At 51.0% G+C, this 27059-nt stretch overlaps 1 protein-coding gene across 7 annotated transcripts; it reads left to right on the top strand.

The window, feature by feature from the left end:
* The first annotated feature begins 6788 nt into the window (after positions 1-6788).
* Positions 6789-25132, top strand: ZBTB21 (zinc finger and BTB domain containing 21). Of its 7 annotated transcripts, none has more exons than XM_057697049.1 (3): positions 7193-8069; positions 9700-9895; positions 17910-25132. In XM_057697049.1, exon 3 carries the CDS (start codon positions 17922-17924, stop codon positions 21048-21050), a length of 3129 nt encoding a protein of 1042 aa, XP_057553032.1. In that variant the 5' UTR covers positions 7193-8069; positions 9700-9895; positions 17910-17921; the 3' UTR covers positions 21051-25132. The 7 variants fall into 7 exon arrangements, with proteins under 7 accessions (XP_057553034.1, XP_057553036.1, XP_057553032.1 ...); XM_057697052.1 differs by lacking the exon at positions 9700-9895 and adding an exon at positions 15514-15665 and having other exon boundaries at positions 7193-8691; XM_057697048.1 differs by having other exon boundaries at positions 7193-8691; positions 9762-9895.
* Positions 25133-27059: the final 1927 nt, after the last annotated feature.

The raw sequence follows: 27059 nt of genomic DNA, 5'->3' as shown, positions 1-27059 counted from the left end.
AAGGCAGGAAAGGTGAAAAGGAGACGTGGGGACTCCCCTGGTGGCACAGTGGTTAAGAATCCGCCTGCCAATGCAGGTGACATGGCTTCGAGCCCTGATCCGGGCAGATCCCACATGCTGCAGAGCAACTAAGCCCATGCGCCACAACTACTGAGCCTGCGCTCTAGAGCTCATGAGCCACAACTACTGAGCTCACGAGCCACAACTACTGAAGCCTGCACACCTAGAGCCAGTGCGCAGCAGCAAGAGAAGCCACTGCACTGAGAAATCCACATACCACAATGAAGAACAGCCCCTGCTCGCCACAACTAGAGAAAGCTCACACACAGCAACGAAGACCCAATGCAGCCAAAAATAAATAAATAAAATAATAAATAAATCTTCAAAAAAAAAAAAACGAAAGAAAAGAAAAGAAAAGGAGAGGTGAACAAGGACCCGAGGATGTACGTGGTCCACATCCCCACACATCTCACTCTTTACGGAAAAAGTAGCACATCCGCCAACTCACTTATCAAGCACAGGCTGTGGAACAGACCCTCTGCTTCCTGCCTCCTTCTAGCTTTCCCGACGGCACACACGATTCCCCCTTCCCCAGCCATCTAACCAAAGCTCCGAGCTCTGGATTACCCCTTCCTATTAGACGAAAAAGAAGATAAAAGGCTGACCCGTTAACAAACTCCCCCCGCACATCTGAAATATGTTCAGAGCAGCTTCTCTGAAGGTCTTGGCCTCTGCTGTCCGCCCTGGTTCTGACTCCTACTGCTCCACGTCCTAGTCTCCACGAGCCTCACTCTCCTGGTGTGTAGGTGGCATTGGTTGGCATTGGTCATCACAAAGGGCAGGGTAGTGGTGGGCGTCCGATCACGATTGAGGGAAGACGCTGTTCAACAGGGGCTGCCGTCCTTCACCCCACCCCACGGCCTGGGGACGCGGGTCCATCCTCCTTTACCAAAGACATCCCGCGGTGCGGCATTTAAAAGAATTGCGTTCCTCCCCACCTTTCATGAGAGCAGCTTATGGAATGGCACACGAGAAATCCCACCTGAATCCATTTTCTCTTTGCACAGTTCATCATCAAATACTCAGAATTACAACTGCAGTCCCCCCCCCACCCCCACCAACACACACACACACACACAGTCCTCGCAATCTTGCGGAAGGCAAAAAGGCTGCTAGGAACTGGTGCTGAGGTGTTGATGTGATCCAGTGGCCATCTGTGGTGACTGTTGGCTGAACTGGAGGACCTTGAGATGTCTAGGTCTTTAAGGACCAGGGTGGTGAGAAGAGAGAAAAGGGGTGATCCGGTCCTGCCCAGGAGGGGAAGAGCATGGGGGGGCTGATGCTTCTGCTCGGGGAGGTTCTTCAGTTTGGTACCCTCCCTTTTCTTACCATAATGTGTAAAGACCAGGTTTTTCAACAGTGAGAATGCAGTGGAATTGACACTCAATCTGGCCCAATTTTAACCATGCTTGAGAGCTGGGGCCCGCCCAGTTCTGAGGCTCACTGGGCACCTGATGAGGCAGGCACCACAAGGCTGCTTGTCATAATTCATTCACACAGAATCTAACATTTCCCCACTTCTCATTCCCTCTTTTTTTCTATTTCATCGTATGCTTTTCAAAGACCTTCCCCCACTGCTAACATGCAGACAGGAACACCGTCTTCACGTGTAGTAGGTTAACTAGTAGCCTCCAAAGATATCAGGTCCCGATCTCTGGAACCTGTGATGTGACCTTATATAGGAAAGGGGTCTTTGCGGATGTGGTTAAGTTAAACCTCTTGAGATGGGGAGATGGTCCTTGATTCCCCAGGTGAGGCCTGAATGCCATCCCAAGCGTTCCTATAAGAGAAAAGCCACAGCCAAGGAATGCCGGCCGCCACCCGCAGCTCACAGGCCACTGTGGACTTCTCCCCTGTACCCTCCAGAGGGAGTATGGTCCTGCCAGCACCTTGCTCTCAGTCCAGCAATACTGACTTCCGATTTCTGACCTTCAGAACCATGAAAGAATAGATTTCTGCTGTTTTAAGTTACCAAGATTGTGGCAATTTCTTAAAGAAGCCACAGAAAATGAATCCACCACCCTCTATCCTAACCTGTTTAAAGGGACAACCCCTTGTTGGGCAAATTTGGTTGTCTAGACACAAGTTCAAACTGAAACGGAGAATCACAGCTGGTTAAAACTTCCCACTTCCAGGGAATTCCCTGTTGGTCCAGGGGCTGGGACCCTGCATTTTCACTGCCAAAGGTGCCGGTTCAATTCCTGGTTGGGGGTCTCGATCCCACTAGCCACTCAGCCCAAAATAATAATAACAAATGAAAACTTCCCACTTCCACATGTATAGAGGCTAATGTTTTTAAATCCCAATTTATGAAAGGGCTGTTTGGTACAAGAAATGAGAACACGTCGAGTTACAGTGTTACTGACACAGACTCCGACATCCCTGTGACACCAGTTTCTGAGGGAAAACTGGCCATCGAGGGCAGATGGCCCAGGACACAGCACTAGCGACAGGCCCCAAACTCTGGGGACACACGGGTTAACGGGAACAGTCTCTGCACCAAGAGCCCACAGGTGCAGCAGCTGACCTGAGAGCAGCCAGTAACCAATGCCTAGATGTCACAGCATGGCAACAGCAGTACAGGGCAGGCAGCCTGGGGCTGCTGCTTGGAGGAGAAATGGGGTCTGCGAGCGGACTGAATTTTTTTTTGGGGGGGGCAGTGCCCATCCCAGCCGTGCATGGCCAGAGCAGTTGGTGAAGGGGGGACACCCAGAAACTGTCTCCACTGCACTTTTTTTTTTTTTATAATTTTATTTATTTATTTATTATTTTTTGGGGGGGTACACCAAGTTCAATCATCTGTTTTTATACACATATCCCTACACTGCACTTTTTAAAAAAATTATTAGTATATTTTTATTTTTTGGCTGCATTGGGTTTTCATTGCTGCACACGGGCTTTCTCTAGTTGCCGCGAGCGAGGGGCTACTCTTCATTTCAGTGCACAGGCTTCTCATTGCGGTGGCTTCTCTTGTTGCAGAGCACGGGCTCGTGACTCGAGGGCTTCAGTAGTTGCGGCTCGAGGGCTCTAGAGCTCAGGCTCAGTTGTTGTGGCTCACAGGCTTAGTTGCTCTGTGGCATGTGGCATCTTTCTGGACCAGGGTTTGAAGCCATGTCACCTGCATTTGCAGGTGGATTCTTAACCACTGTGCCACCGGGGAAGGCCTGCCACTGCACGTTGTAAGCTGTGCCAGCTCTGAGGCTACAGACAACATCCGATTTGCCCTTAGAGAGGTAAATCGGACTAAAACCGAACTGGACTTGGACAGGAAGGTGCAGACCCGAAGCAGGAACTTGGTTGAGTGGCTACAATGCCTGGCCAGAGGCCCTGGAGGCAGGGAACAGCAGCAGGAGGTCAGGTGAGGACAGATCAGGGTGTTTGGAGGTAGATTGATAGGCTGAGTGCCAGCTGAATGCAGACATTGAGAGAGAGAAGTGTCTAAAATTACCGTCAGGTTTCTGGCTGAGGTGACAGGGCAGCCCCACTAAGTAGGACAGGGACAGGGGAGGACGGACAGGTTCAAGGGAAGAGAGAAAGCCCACAGGAAGTTGAGCTATGTGAGTGCATAGCTGCAGGTTATCCAAACGGTGATATCTAACAAGAAGCTGGCCAGATAAATGATGTGAACTGTGTCTAAATAAATACACATGTATATGGAGCTAGAAATCCTGCCGGGATGCATTCATGTATGGAAAACAAGCAATGAAAATGCAAACGCCTGGGACTTCCCCAGTGGCGCAGTGGTTAAGAACCGGGTTCGATCCCTGCTCCAGGAAGATCTCACAGGCCACAGAGCCACTAAGCCCGTGCGCCACAACTATTGAGCCTGCCCTCTATAGCCCGTGAGCCACAACTATTGAGCCCATGTGCCGCAACTACTGAAGCTCACATGCCTAGAGCCTGTGCTCCGCAACAGGAGAAGCAAGTGTGATGAGGAGCCTGCGCACCGCAATGAAGAGTAGGCCCCACTCACTGCAACTAGAGAACGCCTGTGTGCAGCCATGAAGACCCAATGCAGACAATAAATTAATTGAAAAACAAAAACAAAAAACGAACTCCTACTACAGGTCAGGCTCTGTGCTGGGCACCAGGCAGGCCGCAGGGAACAGGAAGCCCACTGGGGGGAGAGGGTACCTGGTGCACAAGTGTGCACCAAGCTACACAAGCCATGGGAGTCGGGGGAGCACCAAACCCAGACCGAGGCTGAGTGATGACAGGGGAGGGGGCCGGCGGGGTCCTGGAGGAAGGAACGAGAGCCGGCAAGATAAAATTATCAAGGGGAGACTGAGTGTGCAAGGGGCAGAGGGAAGGACAGCTCGGGGGGCGGGGAGGACAACTCCTGAGGACACTCAAAGGTGAGAGGCAGAGCGTGACTTGTTCGGAGAGGATGTGTATCTGTGTGGGTGCGGGGACACGGGGTTAGAGGCGGGCTGTCACCAGTCTGGTAGGTCTCACATTATGAAATTTGAATGTCATCCTTAAAGCAAGAGACCATCAACAACTTATGCAAGGGAGTGGCGTGATACCTTTCGGAGTTTTAAAAAGATCCCTGGGACGGCAAGATGAGGGTGGGCGGAACGGGAACATCCTGGAGGCTGGGGAGCCGTTAGGAAGTCGGGGACTGGCCCATGGCTACAGGATCAGAGGAAGTCAGGAGGTAGATGGCCCAGACTTGGTGACGGGCTGAATACTGGCAATGAGGGAAGGGCTCTAGCTCAGGCAGCACGGCTCACGCCCCAGGGATGGATGGGACTGAATGGGGCGAGGGGAACAAGAGGGCCACGGGCGGTACATCAGGAGACCTAAAGTGCGAGGATGGTTTGGGCAGCGGAGCAGACACAGGAGGCTGAGAACCAGAGGACGGGTAGGGGGTAGAAAACCCAGGGGAATGAGGCATCACTGAAGCAAGCAGGCAGAAAATCCAGGGGAGGGAATCCCTGGCGGTCCAGTGGTTAGGACGCTGCACTTTTAGTGCTGAGAACGTGAGTTCAAACCCTGGTCAGGGAACTAAGGTCCCGCAAACCACGTGGCTAGAGTTCAAAAAAAAAAAAAAAAGAAAAGAAAATCCAGGGGAATGCAGCATCACTGAAACAAGTTGGTTTCAAGAAGGAACTGGTAGAGTCACAAACCAAAGAGGCCAACTGAACAGACTGAAAGGTTCCGCTAGATTAAGCAGTCAGGCCCCTTTTAGTGAAATGGCCTGACCACATGGCTTTCAAGAGGAGACAGCAAGGTGCATCTCCCCGAGGCTGGAAGGGATGCAGGCAGAGGGAGATTGCTTCTGGCATACAGGACAGTACACTGAAAATGAAAATACCTAGCTTCTAGCTCCGGCTACACAGCTGGTACAGGTTTTCTCACCTGTAACGTGGGGACAACGATGTGTACTCGCCCAGCCTAACCACAGGGGACCCTAAAAGTCAAGGCCCTTTGAAAGGCTTACAACCACTGTTCTTTTACGTTCAAAGCCACTTTTTGCTCTGCTACCAATCAGTTCAAAATACAAAGACACTTTTTAAAGTTTTTAAATAGTTGCAGAAGAAAATTTTTAGGTGCAAGATTCCTCCTTCGAGACTGAGTCCTCTTAAAATTAGTGAAAAGAACTGACAGTAGAACTCTTCATTTCGCAACGTTTTTAATTTTAATCAACCTAATGCAAGATTATTCCTTACACACATCCCTCGCACACTTCACAAATTATTTTACCTAGGGTCATGTGCATGCATTCAACGTTAAAAAGTTACCTTTATCTGAAAATTGACATCTGAAAAATGTTAAACAACGTGGATTTAAACTGCGGGAATGTAAGCATCGGCCCTAAACCTCCTCGCTTTAGAAGGCCGTGGCGGGAATTCACCAGCGGCCCAGCGGTTACGGCTCAGCGCTCCCACTGCGGGGGCACCTGCTGGATCCCCGGTCTGCGCACTAGGAACCCGCGTGCCCGGGGAGACAGACAGACACGCACGCACGCGCACACACACACACACACACACACACACACACGCGCCACCGAAAAGCAAAGAGAAGAGGCACTCTCCTGCCCCGCCGCCCCCGCTCCGCCCGGCTTCGCGGAGCACGTCCAGGCGTCCCGCGCGCCCTGCCTAAGGCAGCCTCTCTCCGGAGCTCGCGCGCGCAGCCCCGCGTCCCTGTCGCTGACTTTCTGGCTCCGGACGCGCGGGAGGCGAGCTCGCCAACCGACGGCTCGCACCGTTCGCGCAAGAGCGCGACAGTCCACGAGGCGGCGAGGGAGACCCGGCGGCGAGGGAGACCCGGCGCCGCCGGAGCCCCTGCCTGTGAAGGGCAGACGACTCCGCCCGCGGCCGCCCGCGGGATGAGGCCGGAGGCCGGTGCCCGTCCCCCCCCCCACCCCCCGGTCAGCCCCGCGCGGCCCCCGGCGCCCGGCCGGGAGGGGCCCCAGCCGGCGAGCCCACCGGGGCAGCCGGCGGGGCCGAGCTCGCCCCGCGCCTGCAGCCGCGCCGCCGCCTCGCCTCAGCGCCCCCGCGGACCTCGGCCCGAGGCGGGCGCGGGCGCGGGCGGGGGCAGGGGGACGCCGCGCGGGAGGCGCGCGCGGGGACGCGGCGGCGAGGCGGCGGCGACCCGGCGGCCGTCAGGCCCGCCCCCGCTCGCGCCCCGCCCGCGCCCCGCCCCCCGGCGCCCGACAGCCAATCCCAGCGCCGCGCACGTGACGAGCGCTGCCTGCGATGACCTCATCCCTGGTGTGGGATGACGTCAAATTCAAGATGGATGGAATCACAGCGGCAGCGGCGGCTGCGGCGCGCGCGAGCCGAGTGTGAGCGGAAAGGCGCCCGGCGTCTGCCTCGGGGCTGAAGACCGGTGAGTGACTGTCACGCCCCTCGCCCTGGCAGAACTGCGGGGCCCGTGGGAGCCCACAGCCTCCCCGCAAAACGCGGCCCTTCCTGACGTAACTCTGAGGTGATTTCTCTCCTCCTTTTTCTCTCCGCCGGCGGGTTGCGGGCTCGCAGCGCTGCTGCGCGTGCGCCGGCCCCGGCTCTCACCGCGCATGCCCCGGGCTCCCACGTAGCCGCGCGTGCCTTCACACCGCGCATGCTCCGTGCCCGCACTTGGCCTCGCCCTCGCCACTGCGCACGCTCCGTCCCCGCCTGGGCTCCCCTCGCCGGGCCGGGCGCCCCCGCGCCGGGCGGTTGGGGCGCCTTCCGGCCGCGGGCGCGTGCTTCGTCCCGGGCCGGCGTGGAGGCTGGCCGGGGGGCGGGGGGGCCCTGCACCTGCCGCGGCCCGCGCCCCCGCCCCGCCGCTCCTCGAGCCCCGCCTGGCGGCCGCCGGCGCCTCCGCCCGGCGACCCGAGGGGACCGCTCTCCCTGCCCAACCTGCTGGCCGGGCGCCGCAGACCCCCGGGGGGACCCGTGGCCCCGGCTCTGCGCCGCTGGCCGCGAGCGCCTCTGCCGGAGGCGGGGGGGGGGAGGGGGTCCCGGGTCCCGAGCGGCCGCGCCGCAGACCCCCGCCCGGGAACCTCCGCTGGCCGGAGTCCCCGAGGTCTCTTCTCGTACCGCCCAGAGCGCTTGCCGGGAGCGAGCTCACGAGCCGCTTCCCGGACTGCATGCCTTGCACCGCAGGAGCGCCCCGCGACCCTGGCCCTTCCCCCGGCTGGCTGCGCGGTTCCGGAGGAAGCCGCTGCGGCAGCACGTTAGCGGGCGGGCGGTTTTAGAGGCAGGGTCTCCAGCGGGCTTGCCCGGCAGGGTCCAGCAGCATGGGGGTCTTCGTGCGAGAGCGCCCAGCCCCCGCTCACGCCTAGCAGGCGAGGGCACCGGCCTCTTCAGCAGAGCCCATGACTGTTCATACCGGTGACCCCGAGTCATCGGTAGCAGCCAGCAGTGTGCTGGTTCCTTGTTCGGAGGAAAGTGGGTTCATCCCTTTTAGAAAGGTCTCTCGTTGACAGTTGTCTTTGAAAACTTAGGTGCTTGGCGGAAACCCTTCATCCCTTTAATGACTAAGTCATTACGTTTAAATTTGAGTACCGCTGAATATCGAAGGTAAAAAGAAAGTAGAAATTTGGAGCACTGCTTTACTTAAAGATAACTATGTTTAATTCATTCTTCATGTTAACACTTCGATGTAGAGTGTGCTTCATTCTGTGGAAATGAAAGTTGAAGAGGACATGACCCCCGTCCTTGAGGAACTTAACAGTGTTCATGGCAGGGCGTGTGGTAGGCAACAAAAGAGGGACCAGGCTGCCGAGAGAGTCTGGGTGAAGGGGGATGCCTGGAGGAACCATTTCGTTTGGCCCAAAGCCAATGGGGGGATGCGGAGAGCAGATTCTAGAGCCGTTTATGAGCAAGGCTTGACAGGCTGTGGTCACTGGCTGGAAAGGAAGGGGAAGAGGTTCCAGTTTGGGAGACCTACTGGCTGGCAGCACCCCAAACTAAATAGGGAATATGTGAGGACCAGCACATGTGGGGGTAGAGGGTAGGGTCACATGTGTGTACCATCCTGGACAAGAGGGATGTCCTGTGATGGAAGAGTAGTGAGAAGCCTAAGCAGGGATACAGAGTTGGGAGTCATCGTCCAGTAGGAATTAAGGCCACACGCGCTCGTGCAAAAAACAAAGACACCTGCCACATGCCGTGCCCTGTGCCAGATGCTGGAGCAGCAGAGGTGAGCCAGCTCCGGTCTCCAGCCTTAGTGATGGTTTCTCTCTCTGCCCAGTAGGCACCTGCTGGGCCTGCACTAAGCATTAGGAATACACAGATGAAAACAAGGGTTCTTCCTTTTCTGAATTGTCATGAGAGGGTAGCTATAAAGGCAGATCACTCAAAATATTCGTGATATTGCAGAGAAGATGAAGTATTGTAGCTTAGATGGCTGAGCTACTGGCCAGGGAGCACAGCACTAGAGCTTCGTAGAGATGGTGACATTTGAGCTGGATCTTTCTGTGGGAGTTAGCCAAGTAAAGGAAAGGTAAGATAGTCGGTGGAAAGTGAGTGTGCAGGTTTGTAGGGTAGATACTCACCCTTATGCTGTGCGGTAAGGGTGGTGAGATGAGTTGTGATCAGAATATGAAGACTCTTGCATGCCAGCCGATAGAGTTTGGATTATCTAGGGAGGAGTAGGAAAATCAATGTAGTATTCTAAAGGGCACTGGTGGGACCAGCTCTGCTTTAGGAAAACAAATAAAAGGCACTGTTTCCACTCCTGCATCTAATTAGAGTGTCAGAGTACAGGAAAATCAACAAGTGTTTCTTGTTGTGTAAGATACCATGTTTGGCATTGTGAAGACTGTCAGAAGACATTAAATAGATTCCTAGTCCTTCAATAGCTTACAGTTCTGCTGGGGAGACAGACAACTAACAGTATACGGCACTGAATAAACCTGGTGCAAATGGTGTCCCTCTGTAGTACTGGAGCGGAAAGGTGTTTGCTCGTTATAAGCTGGCATGCTCAAGGACGGTGTGTGTATTAGTTAGCTGGGGCTGCCATAGCAGAGCACCACAGATCGGGGGCCTTGACACCGGAAGTGTATTTCCCACAGTTCTGGGGTGCAGAAGTCCAAGGTGAAGGCTCCAGCAGGGTTGATTTCTCCTGAGGCCTCTGCTCGGCTTGTGGTCAGTCATCTCTGTCTTCACACGGTCTCTGTCTCAGTGTCCTCATCTCCACCTCTTACAGGGACAGGTCGTGTTGGATTAGGGCCCACCCTTAAGGCCTCATTATAACTTAGGATCTCTTAGAAGACCCTGTCTCCAAATACGCTTACATTCTGAGGGGCTGGGGGTTTGGACTTCGACATAGGAGTCGTGGGGAACATTCCAGCCCATGACTGAAGGCATAGTGGAGGAAACAGCCATGAGCTGAGCTCTGAAGGGTGAGTAATGTTCAGCTGAGTGGTGTCAGGGGAGGGGTTAGCAGGGGTCTGGGACATTGCAGGTTGGGTGATGGGAGAAGTGAGACCTGCGGGTTGTGTCTCAGGGACAGAGCTTCTGAAGCAGGAAGTTATCACAAGGAGATAAGGGAATTTAGTTTGAAAATTTTAAAAAGTAGTTTGAAACCAGAGCCTTGATGTCCGTGTTTTTAAAATATCACATTTTAACCCAAGGGAGAACCATCTTTTTTTTATCATTTTATTTCTTTTTACTCAGGTCTTAGGTCTTAGCTGAACTGTCACACTGAGACATTTCCTGACCATCCTCTCCAAACCCTTGTTCCTCCTCCAGTCCTCGCTCCCTGTTTATTTCCATTGTAGCTCTCAGCACAGACAGAAGTGGTCCTTTCATTTGTTTCCTTGTTCATTATCTGGTCTACCCCACTACAAAGGGGGGCCTTGTCTGTCCTGTGCACCGCTGCATTTCACGTGTGTCTAGGTGTGCCTTGCACATAACAGGAGCTCAGTAAATAAGATGAATTAGAAGGAGTAATATGTAATGCGGGCATCCAGTGAATGGTCAGACCTCTGGTTCAGGAAGCTAGTCTAGCAGCAGTATTGTAAACGCTGGATTTGGGGGTATGATAGGGAGGATGAATACCGCGTGGAAATACATTATTTGGGTCCTTTAATAGCAAGAGCAGAAACTGACAGGCCAGCTTGAATAGAAAAAGAAATTTAAAGGTAGAGGGTTACTCTTGAGGTTGAAGGAAAAGACAAAGAATTGGGCCAGGAAGGACAAAACCCAAGGTAGCTGTGTGGCGGGCACTGCAGGCTGCGTTTGCAGGCCCGGGCTGAGGTGAATCAGCTCTGCTCGCTGCTGCCTTTGTTGTTCTCAGCCCATGTTCCAAAGGAGAAAGTTTCTCACGGGCCTGGCGGTGGTTGTGTGCCCAGCCCTGAGCAGGACGGAGGCGCCCCGGTGGGAGGAGCAAAACAAGAGGCTGCTCTGTTACCTGGGGTGCGTTGTTCTGCTGGGTGTGGCACAGCCCACAGCCGTGGGCCAGATCAGACCTCCCCTGGGGAGACTGAACGTGTGATGAGATGGGATCCCAGGGAGTGACCTCCCTGCTCATGAGGGGTCAGGTCAGCGAGGCCAGCTTTGAAATCCGAGGAGCTTTAGATGATGTCTGGATATCTGCATTGTGTCCAAGGGAGCCGTGATAAGACCTAAACTCAGAGCCGACTTCCTGTCACCATCTCATGGTACAATCAAACGGAGAGGGTCAGGGCTACATCCAGAGGAGAGGGTTTGGGGGTAAGCGGTGTGTATGTTTGTATTCCGAAGTCAAATGCAGATGCTGTGTTTTTCTAACGAAGTGTTTGCTTTGTGTTACATGCATTCCTTCTTTTTCCCAGTGTCACGGTTAGGACCAAATAGTCTCCAGCATTCCAAAGGATTGTGTGACCCGAGTTCAGTTTCACATTAATGTTTTGGACGTAAAGAGAGATTTTCCTGTAGGACTGGTAGTGAGGGTTTTGTGGGCTAGTCTTGGTTGGAGCAAGTTTGGTGTATGATGTATCTTAGCTCTGATACCAACCTGAGTCTCCAAAACTCAACAGCTGGTGTGAGGGTATTCTGGTCCCTTCGCACCTCCCTTTCTGGGCCCCTCGTTCCCCTCCTGGTGTCTTTTATCTGAGTGTCTAGCTCTGCTTTGCTCTCTTCTGTTGATATCTCCAGAATGTTCTGTAGTCCAAAGCTGCCTACGTTTCCTCCATCTCCTTAAAAATCTTAACTTCCTGCCTTCGGTAGGAATTATTTGAGGGAATTATTTGCATTGAATTAACTAAAGATATGAATTCCCTGCCCCTCTTAGCACTTGGTACCTGAGGACTTTGAGGTGATGGCATGATAGAATTTTTCTGAAACCCATTCGTGAAGGGCTTTGTATTCTAGGGAATTGGAACTTCAGGCCAGGAGCTTCCGGAGTTCTTAAGCCCTGGCCCTCCTAGATGCATGTTTCTGAAGAGCATCTACAGTAGGATGCTGAAGGGGGGACCCGCAGTACCAATATTGTTACAGTCGTCCAGTGAGCGGTGCGTCCCCCGTCTCCCCTCCCCGTCTCCACTGTTCACTCATCGAGCCTCCCACTCCTGGGCCAAATTCACAGCTTCCTGAAATCAGGATTCTCACAGCACTTTTTGTATGCCTCGTTACGTTTAGTCTTAGATGTCTGTCTTACCATGGAAATGTTCAGGAAAGGAAGAGGAGGAGGAAGTAAGCTGCCTGCTTGCAGACGGGAAGCGCTGTAGGTACCAGGAGCTTGCAGGCATGCTGCGCCTTTTGTTCTTCGTGAGAATCCTGTGTGCGGGCAGCGTTCACCCCACTGAGCAGGCTGAGGAAACTTGTACTCAGGTGGCGTGATCTTTACAAGGTTACGTACCTGATAGGTGGCAAAGCCAGGATTTGAGACAAGGGAACCAATTTGAAAGTCTTTCCCATGGAGCTATAGTGACAGCCATGAACTGTTAACCCTAAAGATTCTCTCATTTTGAAATATCAGGAAACAGCATGACATAGAAACAATTCAGGCAGTTTGGGAAGATACTTGTGTGCAGGGGTCCTAGTGGTAAGTAGGCCAGCCCTGTTTCTCAATCTGGTTTTCCTGGGGCATTTCCTCCCAGCTTTTTCTATGGTAAAGGGGCCTTTTCTTCCATATTTCACCCACTTTTCTTGTAAGAGCGCCAAGGTTTCCACCATGGCCAAAGTGGCAGCGGGAGCTTAGGCACTGGGGACTCATGGAGACGAGCAGTGGGGAGAGGGGCCGGGACGCAGGGCAGCGCGTGTCCACGTGAGAGCCTTCAGACGTACGACGCGCTGTACTCTGTGAATCAGAGGGCCTCAGAGTCCACAAGGAAGACAGGCATGAGAGGCTGGAGTTTGATGAGCCGGCAGGTTTATGGAGGAGACGGTGCCTCCAGCACTGGAGCTGGGCTTGTCGGAGGCTGAAAAGCAGAAAAGGCAGACGGGTTTGAGCGTTCAGTCTGCATGCCCACCAGCCACAGAGGGCTTCCTGGATCATCTCGTGGCGCTCAGCAGTCGTGATTTCTCCCCATTTTTGCCTGCATTCTTATTGTAGCATTTTATATTTTTAATGAAGTTGTTAAGCTCAATAAATACACCTACTGTGTCATTAAAACACAGAAGTCCAAAATGATAATTTTTGCAGCTGGACCAGGAAAGGGCCTTTGTGAAGCTTTGATGATTGAATTACAAGGTAAAAGCAAGGGCCTCTAAGTGAACGTAAGGAGTCTGCACTGCCGTGCCTGCTCCTGTCACCCGGACACCCAGCGCCCTCGTCCTGGGCTCCTGAAGAGGATGGGAGAGGCCACTCCCTTCCGATGACCCTTGAGGGGCCTTACTCTTGCTCCCAAGGCCTGGTGCCTGCACTCCCTCCCCAGCCTCCTCACCCGCCGTCCCCTACATGTGTCCTTTGCTCCAGCCGGGCACTCGGTCTTATCTCTGTGTGCTAGACACACTGTTCCTGTCCTTGACATGTCCTTCACCCTTCCTTCCTGACTCCCCTGTTTCCTGACTCCCCCATTTTCTGACTCCTGCTTGTTCAGGAAACTTCTTTTGTCGAATGCCTTCCCTGACCTTCCTCCACCTGGCCCCAGCGCCATCACCTGTACTCCATCTGGACCTCTGCCCCCTGCCGCCTGGTGCTTAGCACACCAGAGTGTGTAATGGGTTGACCCGTCCTGTTCCCGCGCAAGACTACAAGCTGTAAGGCAGGACCGTGCTTGTTAGACTGATATCCTCCCTGTCTGGCCAGTTCTAGCACATACTAGACAGGTGCCCAGCCATGAGAAGTGTGTAACGTGGTGACTGAGATTTCAGGCTCAGGGGCCAGACTCCCAGCCCCACTGTTAACTGCCTGGGTGACCTTAGGCACACTACCTGACCTCTCGATGCCTCGGTTTCCTAATTTGTAAAACAAGGATGATGGCAGTGCCTAGCTCAGGTGTTCATGTACAAATTAAAAGAGGAGACTAGAGGTGGTATGGCGTGCTGGTTAAGAGCTTGGCCTCCGGAGCCAGGTCACCTGGTGTGATTTCTGCTCTGCTGCTTATTATCTGTGCAAACTTGAGCCTCAGGCACATAACCTTAACCATATGTTGCCTCAGTTTTCTCAAATGTAAGATGGGGATGATAATAGTACTGCCTCCTAGGGTTGGTGTAAGTATTGAGGTAATGCATTAAAAATGTTTACAGTAGTATGTGGCAGAGTAAGCATTCGGATATTAGCTGTTATTCATGTCCAGTCAGTGTCCAGGGAATGGAATGGAAAGTCAACACCTGGAGTTCTGCACTGGTTGTCAGGGATTCGGACACAGCCACTTCTCAGTTCTCGTTAATGACTCTGAATGATGGCTAGGGTCAAATGAATAGTTTTAAATTCCAAATAATTTTCAAGGACAGTGACTATTCCTCTTACAGCTCATCTCTCAGTGATTTATTTTTCCCTAATTCCCCGTTTCGTTCAAAGAGTGGTTTAGGGATTAGAAGCAGTTACTTAGAACAAAAATAGACATGATAAGTTGAAGGAGGAAAAAGAAGGAAACTTTTCCGAACAATTAAAAGTGAGAAAACGTTTGGGGGTTTTTTGGCCTGTAGAAATAGGGAGCAGATGGTACGTGAATTAGTATTGCTTCACGTCCAGGGACATAGAAAATCTCACTTGGTTTAGTCCTCACACAGTTGCTTGGTTTCTTAGTTTGGGTTCCCCCAAAAACAGACCCTGAGACAGGGATTCTGATGTAGATGTTTATTTGAGAAGTGATCCCAGGAAGCACAAGAAAGGTTGTAGGGAAAGTAAAGCAGGAAAGGATGCCCATAAAGGGTACATTAATGACCGGGTTCCTACTCCCGTTTAGAATATCTAAACTGAATTCCTGAAAAAATCTGAACCAGTTTTTCTGTCAACTTTCCTCTCAAGTAAGGACGTCCTTCCAGTTCTGGCGGGAACCTTGAAGACACCCTTAACCCCTCACCCTCTCATCCTCTGCGGTCAGCCCGTTAGGAATCCTGATGTCTGTCTACCTCCACCGCTGCCACCCTGGTCCAGGCAGCATCCTGTCCTGCCTGCATCCCTGCAGTGGACTCCTAGCTGACTTCCCAGCTTATATACCCTTTCCCATGGTCCACTCTTTGCAACGTAGCCAGAGGAGTCTTTTTGAAACAAAATTCAGGTTGTTGTCATTCCTCTGCTCAGAATCTTGCGACGGCTGCCCTGGTAAAAGGTGCTGTCCTTCCAGTGGCTCCCGGCCCTGCACAGGGTCTCCTCAGGCTCCTTCGGTGTCGTCGTCCACAGCTCCGTCAGCTCCGCCCCAGGCCTGCTGTTACCTAGGCTCTTCCCTTTGCCTGTGAGCTCTTCCGCCAGTGATCCTCACAGCTCATCCTTGCGCCCTTCAAGCCTTCTCAAGTGCATTTTGTTGAGTGAGTGAATGGGTGAATGGCGTGTGAAGTTCTGGTACAATTTGTAGTGTGTCGTGGGTGCTGAATAAATGGTAGCGATGACGGGTTTCTCTCTCAGTTCTCACAGTAACATCATTGTCTCTAGTTTACAGTGGGGAGCACTGACTTTCAAACTGTCTTAACTGTGACCTACAGGAAGGAACGTATTGTACAGTCAGTCCTCCGTATCGACAGGTTTCACATCCATGGATTCAGTCAGCCACAGATGGGAAATATTCAGAAAGAAAAAAAATCCAGGTAGTTCCCAAAAGTAAAACTTGAGTTTGCTGCACACCAGCAACTATCTAAATATCACTTACATCGTATCAGGTATTGTAATGAATCTAGAGATGATTTACAGTATATGGGAGGGTGTGCACAGGTTACGTGCAAGCGCTGCACCATTTTGTATGAGAGGCCTGAGCATCCGTGGCTTTTGGTGTCTGCAGGGGTCCTGGAACCCATCCCCTGCGGATACTGAGGGAGGACCATACGTCTCCACCCAGGGCCCGCTTACACGTGTGGACATGTACATATGTAACATGTGCAAGCATCGCAAGATAATAGGCAGCCTTACTGCATTTGAGACATTCTGACCTTTTCTACTCTGCCCTAGTCATTTTTTTTAATTGTTCATTTCAAATCACTAAATTGATTTTAAGAAACCCTTTTGAAAAGTACAGTCTAAGCCTTTGATTCTGCCTCTGCTGCTTTTCCTTGTGGCAGCATCTGAACTAGCTGTGTGAAAAATTGTTTGCACTAAAAATAGTGTTCGGAACACAGCCGAGTTATGAGGGTGGCATTATAAGCTTATTTTTTTCTTTGCTGACCTCTGTAAATGATGACAGGGGTTTCTTTGCACCTAAATAAATGTGTGATTATAAAGACAGTATAGTAGATTAAGGGAGAAATTTAAATGAGTAACCCCCCCCCCCAAAAGAAGGAAGGGAAAACCTCCCTCTCAAGCACTCCCCATCGAGGTGAAATGATGCCGGGCAGGAATGAACCGCAGCTCTGCACAGGCTGACCACGGCAGCCATCTGTGCACGGGCTCCAGCATCGTCCCGAAGCACTGTGGCGCCTCCCGTCAGTCCGTGGAGTCAGCACCCCAACAGGAGCCAGAGCGGTGGCGAAGAGGACCGGGGACCCCGCTTGGCCACTCCAGGTGGTGGCCTGGGAAACGCTTCTCTGCAGGCTCTTCTGACGCGCTCGGGCCGGTTGACAACAAAGGCGGCTCCTCTGAAGCCCGAGGAGAGGCTGCAGACGTGCGGGTGCCGTGTTCGGTGTATCTGTGGCTCACCCTCTAGAGGATAATAAAATTGTCCAAATAGTCTTAGTTACTCTGAATCCATTTTATATTAAAAATAAATGTCATAACTATTTCAAAGAACAGGTGGTGTTATAAAACCAACCCAAAGAGATGAGACATTCCTGTAGCCACAGCCTGCGGGAGGGTCAGATTTGCAGTCAGACGTTGTCTCTGTGTGAAATGGCTTCATCTTCGTCTGGGGTGACTCTGGACCCTTTTATTCTGAATTAAGTGTCTATTAATCCTGCAATTTCTGAAAATTAATTGCACATTACAAAGTATGAGATACAGGCTCGTGTAATTTCTGCAACAGCCCTAAAGGAGGGCACAGTTGTTACCTGTCTCACGTGAGAGACCTGATAATCTGAGACCCTGGTTGACCACAAGGGAGGAGCCAGCATCTCACCCCCAGCCTCTCAGCAGACGCTGTCCCCGCCCCTAGGCCTTTCGATCTCACCTTTAGATTTGAGGAGCATTTCAGTGGAATCAGGTCAAGCCCTAGGTTAGAATTAGTGCAACTAAGCTTCGATCCAGGCTAAAGTTTCCACTGGGCTATGGTTGAAAGTGTAATTTGTAAGAAACTTACTTGGGTTGCAAGGTGTTTAGTATAAGAAAGAAAACAAAATTTTTTATTCTTTAATATTTCTACTCTTTGCTAAACACTTTGATGCACTAGTAATTGGCAAATGATTTTCCAAATTCTTACCTATTTTTGAGACCTCTGCTTTACAGCCTGCTGTTAATTCACATTGTGTTTAATCACATCCAGTAATAAAACTGCTTTCCTTTCAGAATTCTGGACTTTATGGGGTTTGGTACTTCCTGCTTTCTCTCCGAGCTAGTAAGGACTAGAATTACACATCAGCTGGATGAGGGCCCTGAATAATAAGCCTTTTTTCCAAATATTGCTTCTCTACATACCCGCCAAGTTCTAGCTGCCTTTCTGATGGTATGAAATGCCTGTCACAGGCTTTAGTTCCTAAAATTCTTCAGTTTTAGTGATTGATGACCTGCTTAAGCCGTGAGACTTGTGTCTTTATCTTTTCCATGTTATTTAAGTAAGGTTGTTCATCGAGAAAGCTCTTGTCGGGCCACAGTCTGCTAAGTATTGGCGCCTGCGAGAAGACAGCTCCCTGCCCTTGAGGAGCCCTCACCTGGGCGGCGTTCACAGTGATTGTACGTTTGTCTTTCAGGTAAGCCCGAGCATGGAGGGGCTGCTGCATTACATCAACCCAGCCCACGCCATCTCTCTCCTCAGCGCCCTCAACGAGGAGCGCCTCAAGGGGCAGCTGTGCGACGTGCTCCTCATCGTGGGGGACCAGAAGTTCCGAGCGCATAAGAACGTCTTGGCTGCCAGCAGTGAATACTTCCAGAGCTTATTCACAAATAAGGAGAACGAGTCACAAACTGTGTTCCAGCTTGACTTCTGTGAGCCAGATGCCTTTGACAACGTGTTGAACTACATCTATTCTTCGTCTTTATTTGTGGAGAAGGGCGGCCTGGCTGCCGTGCAGGAACTGGGCTACAGCCTGGGCATCTCCTTTCTGACCAACATCGCTTCTAAGACGCCCCAGGCCCCGTTCCCAGCGTGTCCCAGCAGAAAGAAGACCTTCACGGAAGACGATGAGAACAGTTCTCAAAAGAGAAGCGTCATCGTTTGTCAAAGTAGAAACGAAGCCCAGGGGAAGACCGCGAGTCAGAACCCACCCGATCTGAGCCACCCTCCCCGGCCCTCGCCCGGCATCGCGGTCAAGGCCAACACTAGTAAGGCCCCCGGTCCCAAACCCACGGAGCTGCCACATCATGTGGCGTCAGCTGAGAAGAGTTGGCCGAAAGATGGTCCCGCGGGCCTCGGGAGGCCCCCTGAGCTCGCCGGGCCGTCTGAGGAGCCGAGCCGAGGCGGCCTGGCCAAGCGGAGCACGGCGCCGCCTTCAAAGCCCCTGCAGGACCGGGTGGCTGCCGACGAGAGGCCGGGCGCCAGCGCCCCGCTCCCCAAAGGCGTGGCCGTGGAGCTGGCGCTGCGGAGCCCGCGGCCACCCGTGCTGGCCCTGCGCGGCTCCCCGGAGACGCCCTTCCTGCTGAAGGAGGCGGGCCGGGCCGGCGGGCCGGGCGAGGACAGGAACCTGCTGTACTACTCCCGGCTGGGGCTGGTGATCCCCGCCGGGGCGCCGGCGCCCGGAGGCCAGGCCGTGGACAGGAGTGGCCCGCTGGTCAAGAGCCTCCTCCGCCGCTCGCTGTCTATGGACAGCCAGGTCCCCGTCTACGCGCCCGCCGCCGCCGACCTGCAGCCCCCCCAGGGCTCGTCCTCGGGCGCAGGCGACGCGGCGGGGGGCGTGCGGGGCGCCTTCTCTCCCAGGCTCTCCTCCAAGGACGCGAGCGAGACAGCGGCCCCCGACGCCCGGGCCCCGGCCCCGCAGCCACACCGCCTCCGGTCCTTCAGCGCCTCTCAGCCGGCAGAGCGGCCCGAGGTGCGGGTCAAGGCCGAGCCGCACAGCCCCCCGGAGCCCTGCGACATCATCCGCGTCACCGTGGGGGACGCCGCGGCCGCCACCAGAGACCTGGCCCTGCAGGCGCAGGACGACCGGCAGGACGCCGGCCGGCTCCCGGCTAAAAGGAGCTTCCAGGCGGGCAGGAGGCCGCCAGCCAAGCAGCCCAAGGCTGAGGGCGCGGGCTCACCGGGCCCGGGAGACCCCCGTGAGGAAGGCTCGAGCCCGCCTCTCCTTGAGGCCGACTTCCCAGGTTCTGACTTGAGCAAAGACGAATTCGGTGAGTTGGAGGGAACCAGACCAAACAAAAAGTTTAAATGCAAACATTGCCTTAAGATCTTTAGATCCACGGCCGGCCTTCACCGGCACGTGAACATGTACCACAACCCCGAGAAGCCCTACGCCTGCGACATCTGCCACAAACGCTTTCACACCAACTTCAAAGTGTGGACGCACTGCCAGACCCAGCATGGCATCGTGAAGAACCCGTCCCCTGCTGCCAGCGCCCACGCCGTCCTGGATGAGAAGTTCCAGAGGAAGCTGATCGACATCGTGCGGGAGCGGGAGATCAAGAAGGCCCTGATCCTGAAGCTGCGGCGCGGCCGGCCCGGCTTCCAGGGCCCCGGCGGCTCCCCCGCGCAGGCCATCAAGAGGGGCCTGCGGTCCCGGGCCAAGGGCGCCTACGTGTGCACGGCCTGCGGGAAGGCCTACCGCTTCCTCTCGCAGCTCAAGCAGCACGTGAAGATGCATCCGGGCGAGAAGGCCCTCGGGGCCGGCCGGGCCGCCAGGCCCAGGGAGCGCGCGGCCCCTGGGGGCCCGGCGGGCGGCGGCCCGGAGCTCTACCTGTGCCGCCTGTGTAACGCCAAGCTCTCTTCTCTCCTAGAGCAAGGGAACCACGAGCGCCTGTGCCGCACGGCCACCGTGTGCCCCTACTGCAGCCTCAGGTTCTTCTCGCCCGAGCTCAAGCGCGAGCACGAGGCCAAGTGCGAGTACCGCAAGCTGACGTGCCTGGAGTGCATGCGCACCTTCAAGTCGGCCTTCAGCATCTGGCGGCACCAGGTGGAGGTGCACAACCAGAACAGCATGGCCCCGGCCGCCGGCGCCTCCCCGCCCCGGCCCGACCTCAACGGTGAGGCTGCCGGCCCGGCCCGGCCGCAGGCCCCACCGGAGCCTGGCCGCCCCGACCCTGCGGCCGCCGCCAAAGACGACCCCGCAGGCGGCAGCGGCCCCGAGCCCGTGAACTTCGACTCGGAGGACTCGTCCTGCCTGCCCGAAGACCTCAGCCTCTCCCGGCCGCTGAAGATCCAGGTCAAAGAGGAGCCGGCGGAGGAGGCCGAGGAGGAGGCGCCCGAGGCCGGTGCGGCCCCCAAGGACCTGTGGCCCTGCGAGAAGTGCGGCAAGACCTTCCCGGCGCCCAAGCAGCTGGAGCGGCACCAGGAGCTGCTGTGCTCCGTGAAGCCCTTCATCTGCCACGTCTGCAACAAGGCCTTCCGCACCAACTTCCGGCTCTGGAGTCACTTCCAGTCCCACATGGCCCAGGCTGCCGAGGACCCGGCACACAGGGAGCCCGAGGTGGGCCCGGGCCCCACCGGCTCCCCCTCGCCGCCCCCTCTGCCCCCGCCGCTGCCCAAGATCCAGCCCCTGGAGCCCGACAGCCCCACAGGCTTGCCTGAGAACCCCGCTCCCGCCACCGACAAGCTGTTCGCGCCGCGGGAGTCAGACACACTGTTCTACCACGCGCCGCCCCTCTCCGCGATCACGTTCAAGAGACAGTTTATGTGCAAACTTTGCCATAGGACATTCAAGACGGCATTCAGCCTCTGGAGTCACGAGCAAACCCACAACTAAAAGGCCGCGCCCTCTCCCTCTTAGGAGCCGGGAGCCGGTCTCCAGGTTTCAGCCTGAATCGTAAACTGTGTCATAAGAAACAAAATATTTTTTAAAAAAGAATAATAAAGGTTGCAAATCGTTATGCTTGAATACAACTTTGAGGTAAACTGATATTAACTAGTAATGTCCTTACTCAACCTAAAAAAAAACTCCACAAAACCTGTGCTTCTGGACCTTACAGTCCCAGGGTGACTTGACTTCATCACTGTTGAAATTTGTTCTTGGTCGTTTGCATGGTTCTCATTCCATGGTGTCAGCATAATCTTCCACTTGAGGTGGTGTGTGGGTTTTTTTCTTACTGATTTGCAATTAGTGAAACACTATCGAAGTATCTCTTTTGATTCCATTAAGACACCTAAGTTCTAGTTAAACCTTAGCCATGTTCTTAAGTCCAAAATGTATCGGAACGAAGTGGAGTAGTTTGCAGTATTAAGATCTTAGAATACTTCAGCAATAAAAAATGATAAACCTCAACTTTAATAAGTTATCCTGACACTTGATAAAAATAAATATTTGGTATTTTGTGGTCATTTAGAACTTTTTTATATGAAAATTGTGAGAAATTTAAATCAGCAATAGTAAATACTTAGATTTTTATAAAATAACAAAAACTTGCTCTTGGGTCATGTAATATAATTAGTGATGGAAGACTGGGGAAATGAAAACATTGAGATTTCTGGAAGCCTTCTACGTCAGTTTCCAAGGCTTCGGTAGTGACAGGCACGGTAATCCGAAGTGCTGCATCACGGCCCTGAATTCAGACCAGCGTCGAGGGGCTGTGCGTGGTTGCTTTCCCCTGGTTTGTGCTGTCACAAATTGAAACTCCGAGTGTACTGGGGCCAGAAAACAAAGAGAGTGTATGGTGCAGATTTTGAATTGAACAACATTAGTGTAACAAGTAAGGTCAGGACGTATATTTACGTAGATCGCAAGCCCCCGGAGGGAGTACAGCTGCTCTAAGTCCCGAATTACCGTTTACTTTCCAAGACTTGAAGCAGAGGGAGAAGCCACACTGCAGTCTCCATGTGCTTTTCAAGAACAATATATACAGTAATCAATTTTACTGCCTCTTTGTCTTGTGATCTCTGTTAGAATTTTTTGGAGTTTATGGTGGTAAAATGTCCGTAGTGAAACCATTCTGCTTTAAGTCACTGCCTAATATTTCATAAATGTGTCTTGAAGTACTATCAAGGGTCCAGAATTAGTGTTTACTACTTATTTTGGCCCATAGGGCTTGGGCTTCTTCTTTTTATTTTTTTTTCTATTTTGTATAAGTTGTAATTCAAAGCCTTTCAGTAGGTGTAATCCAAAGTTCAGTGGGGTGTTTCAAAAGGAAAAGAATTTTATTTCATTGGCAGGGGCGGGGAAGTGAGATATATAAAAGTAGAAATATTGTTGAAACCCCTAAATTCTGTTAAGGTAGTGATGGATTCAGCCTCCAGGTTTATTAATTTTTTTGCAAGCTCTTCTTCCAAATAAGAAAATCAACTGCTGTGACTAAGAAATCATCTGCTGAGTACTTAAATTGATGCTCTCGAAGAAGAGAAGGCTACTCATCAGTCTCATTGCCTGCATTCCATACCAGTGGTAGGAAAGAGATTCTTGCTTTTTTATTGAAACACAAGCATTTTTATAAGATTCTGACTTTGTACACTGTAGTTACATATGAAATTTTACCTTTTATTCTTTCATTTGGAACTACCAATAGTCCCCACATACGGTTACTTCCCGGTTTTGTTCTTAAATGTGATGGAGAGAGCAGAATTAAGGTGCAGTTGTTGACTATTACCATCTTTATATTTTCTTGAAGAAATCTATGCATTTTAAAGACAAAACAAAAAGCATGTGATTTTTTGTGAAACATCAGGGTGGATGACTGCTCATTGAATTCGTTCCCTATAAAATGTATTTCTTACTCCGAACACCTTGGTAGCTGTCACTTCAGAAGAAGACAGTCTCCTTCAGAGTGATCATTGCTTAGGCTGTTGGAGGGTGGGTTAAACTTCCATGATACATGGGGTCTTGGCATTGTAAACTCAGTATCCCAGCACTTGAACCTTTATGCTACATTTTTGAAGATTTTTTAATAATGTTAGTTAATGAAAAATATTTTTGATCTAAATATAGGCTCTGCATATCTGTTAGATTTTAAAAATCGCCAGTGTTTTGTCTTGTTCACATTTTTGTCTAGGCAAGGAACATAAGATTTCAAATAAAATTTTGAACCAAAAACATTTATAATGCAGTTCTGGTTTTTCTATTACTTTTTATACTGTACCTTAAAAGCATTAGGCTGAAAGAGTTTATTTTGGTGGTCAAAAAATAGGCTTCCACTCATTTTAACTATTTTAAATGTTAAGATGTAAAATAATGAAAGACAGGAATTGCTTTATTCAGTAAGGGTTTTTTTTAAGAATGTTTATCTCAGCCAGTAGGCAAATACTTGGTATAAGACAAGTTGGTCTTTTCTTCTTAAAACACGTTAGCTAGTAAAGATATTCTTGAAAATGTTTTTTTCTGATGGTAATTAATTTTTGAAAATGTAGAAAGCTCATTATTCCTTGTAAGTATTCAGGATGCCTGCTTTTTTATGCAATTGTGGAAAGAATGTCAGATGTTTTAATATATTATTTGTTAATCTGAAAACTTGTTATTGCATCATTCTCTTCATTTGGGGGAGAGAGGAACACCACGAAAAGTGTGTTTTTATCCAAGTAAGCAATGGAGGTAACAAATTGTGTGCATTTTTTATAGTAAAAATATTTAAAGAGTACTAGAATATTCACTATTAAAACTAGTTATGGTTAATATGCGTTTATAATTTTGTCAAAATACACAATTAACAGTTCGACAGTGATGTTGTCTACATTTGTAGGGAGATGGATGTGATTCCTGGTTTTCTGTTTGGGAACAGAGCATCATAGCCTTCTCTTAAAAAATATGCCCCAGCACTTCATCAGTGGTAGTCTTGTCCACACACAGCACCCACTGGTGCTAAGAGTAGAAACAGAGACAGGAGTAAAATGTGCCCTTTGGTGGAGAAAAGAGGTGTATTCAGGCCAACCGGATGGTCGGATGAGGGAGGGACAGGAATGGACTGACCCAAGCGGGCCTTTGTTCCCTCAGACTGTGTGTGTGTGTGTATGTGCACGTGCGCGTACGTACAACCAAAATCTGGAACTTTAGGAAATAAAAATTATCTTCATATTCTTACTGCAAAAATAGTGTCATTCATAACAGGTTTTTTTATAAATTGCACTAATTAATATTGGAATGTTACGAGTCAGTTTATCAATTTCTGATGTGTCTGATGTTTTTTGCAATAATTGTGAAAAGCATTATTGATTTAAATAATGCTAGCACTTATTCTTTAATAAGTTCTTTAACACTGGCTTTTTTTTTTTTTTAAGTTTTACAAATAGGTTTTTCTCTTGTGGCTTTAGCACTTTAAGGAGTCTGGCGTTTGCATAGTTTTTGGTGTCCCGGTGTATGTGCTAGGGCACCACGTTGCCACGTGACTGGGGAGAAAACTCATGGTCCGTGTTTAGATTCTGAAGGAGAAAAAAAATGAGTCAATGTCAGGTTTTTTAAAAATTCCATTTAGAGACAGTCGTTTGGGAACCAAAGTATTTTACTGTAAATCTTTAATTGAATTCAGTGCTCTCTAGTTGTTTATTAGTGCTGTCTAGATTTTCCACAAAGTTATACTTGGTTGATACTAATTCTCAAAAGGTGATAATTTCTTATTGACATTAATCCAAGACTGTTTCACAATTTTCATTGAATAAATGCTTATCGCTAAAAGAAAAACAGGTGTGGTTTTATAACTGTGTGTATTTTGTTGTCATATGCCTCAGCAGAGAAATCATTGTTCAGTTTTATTTAGGAATAAGCTTTTTTGGACTGAAAATTCATAGTAAAATAGGACTTCTACCTAATGTTAAGCCATTGCTTATTTGTATCCAATTGTCTGTTTACTTTGCTTAAATCTTAACTAAGATTGATTGGAGTCAATAAATTTGTACTGTATTTTGTTTTGAGTCATGCCTCATTGGTATGTTTTGGACTTTAATGATATAATTAATAGCATTTAAATTTATGGAAGTTTAATTTATGAGATAAAGCCCTTCTCCTTGGGTAGTATGAGTAGCCACTTACGAGCTATGAGAGAGGTTTCATTCCCCGCCACTCCAGGTGACTTGTAGACTGAAATTTGCACTCAAGCTTAAGTTATCTGAGCACTACAAATACATGATAATTAAAACCTCATCGGGACTTCCCTGGTGGTCCAGTGGTTAAGACTCTGCTTCCACTGCAGGGAACAGGGGCTGGATCCCTGGTCTGGGAACTAAGATCCCATATGCCACCCAGTAAGCCCCCCCCCCCCACCAAAAACCCAAAGCAAACAAAAAAAACGGTAAGTGGCAATCTTTGCCTATTCACCTTTTTCTTCACTGTTCAGATGAGTAGTTTTTAAGATGATTGTGGGGTAAATGCCTGAAAAGACCGTGTTTAGCACCCTGCATTGACATTTCAGTGCAGCAGTCCATAAACTAGTTTTGTTCCATGTTTTAAGGGATTCCACGGGGCAGCATCTTTTATCATTATAATCAGCCTCTTTCAAACCACCAAGACGAGTGCACTCTTTATGCTGTTAGCTTTCCCTGTAAGTGAAGAGCAGGGTGACCAGGGCAGACGCTCTCCACCTGGACTGCCCTCGCCTCTTGCCGTGATTTTGTTTTCCCAGCTCCTCTCTTGGGAGCCTCTAGCTAAAAGTTTCTTGAACACACTGCACCAGGAGTAAGTGGCTTAATCTTTATTTTAATCTGCTTTAGCCATGCTATTCAATTTGCCACCAAGTATTGTTTGGTTTAAAAAAACTTAGGTTTACCCTTTGTTGTTGGTAATCACAGGCGTTTGGGGGTTGGGATCGCGGCACTCCTATTGCATCCTCGGTCTTAGGCAAACACCCAAGACAGCAAATGCTTGTGGTGGCAAAACCATGTCTCCAACATGTAATACTTTCCCAGCCAGAGGCCAGATCTTGACTCTGTGAACTGTGGAAGTTGAGTGGCAGGTATTCCTGATACTCGGCGTTTGGAGAAAATGATTCCCCATGTTGTCACAGAAGCACTCTAAAAATGTGGCCCTGCTGTAGCTTGAACTTGGCTATCACGATCGGCAGTCAGCCCCCATCCTCTGCGGTAGGATCCCTGGGTCCGTTTGTTGACCTCGCAGTAATGCAAACCTGCTTTTCACCCGGCTGAATGTCTTATCCCACGTACTGTGGTTGTGTCATTTCTTCCAGCAAATACCTCCTTCCCCTGTCCACCCACTCCTCACTCCAGCCCAGAGTAGCCGCCCTGCTAAGGGTTCCCGTAAGACCCTGACAGCGTGCTGCCACTCCCCTTGCCACCTCCATCTAACCACGTGTGGTTTGTACCAGGAGACTGGGAGGGGCCCGAGGGCAGGGGCTGTTATTATCCATCTCCGTTTCCAGGGCCAGGCAAGGGAAGGGGCCTATTAAGTATTTGGTAAATAAATACAGCAAAAAATCCCGTCCAAGATGAGAGACAAGCAGACCATTGGTTTTCAGCTAATATTAGAAGGAAACGTCCTGAACACCTCTGCATATATTCCCCAGAATATTTTGATTCAGCTACTCAGTAAGAGATCCAGAGTGTATGGTCGTTTTTGTGTGGTTCTCAGTAAGCCAAGGGAGGAATGGAAATGTCCCAACAGCAGGTCTTAGGTGGATGAGCCCCTGACCTCCGTAGGCGCATCACCCTGGTGCTGCTCTAACCGTTCTGGACATGTGGCCCAGCACTGTCCAAGTGCCCGTTAGGTCACGCCAATGTGGCCAGTTGCCTGATAAGTCCATCAGTAAACCTAGGAGCAGCAGTAGCGAGTTGACAGCTGTCCCCAGTACCGTAGGAATAACAGACGCTGGTGCTCACCGCGTGTGAA

The sequence above is a fragment of the Hippopotamus amphibius genome, chromosome 10 (assembly GCF_030028045.1).
Source record: "Hippopotamus amphibius kiboko isolate mHipAmp2 chromosome 10, mHipAmp2.hap2, whole genome shotgun sequence".
Classification (NCBI taxonomy): Eukaryota; Metazoa; Chordata; class Mammalia; order Artiodactyla; family Hippopotamidae; genus Hippopotamus; species Hippopotamus amphibius.
Note: the sequence above shows the minus strand (reverse complement) of the source record. Positions and strands in the feature narration are given on the sequence as shown.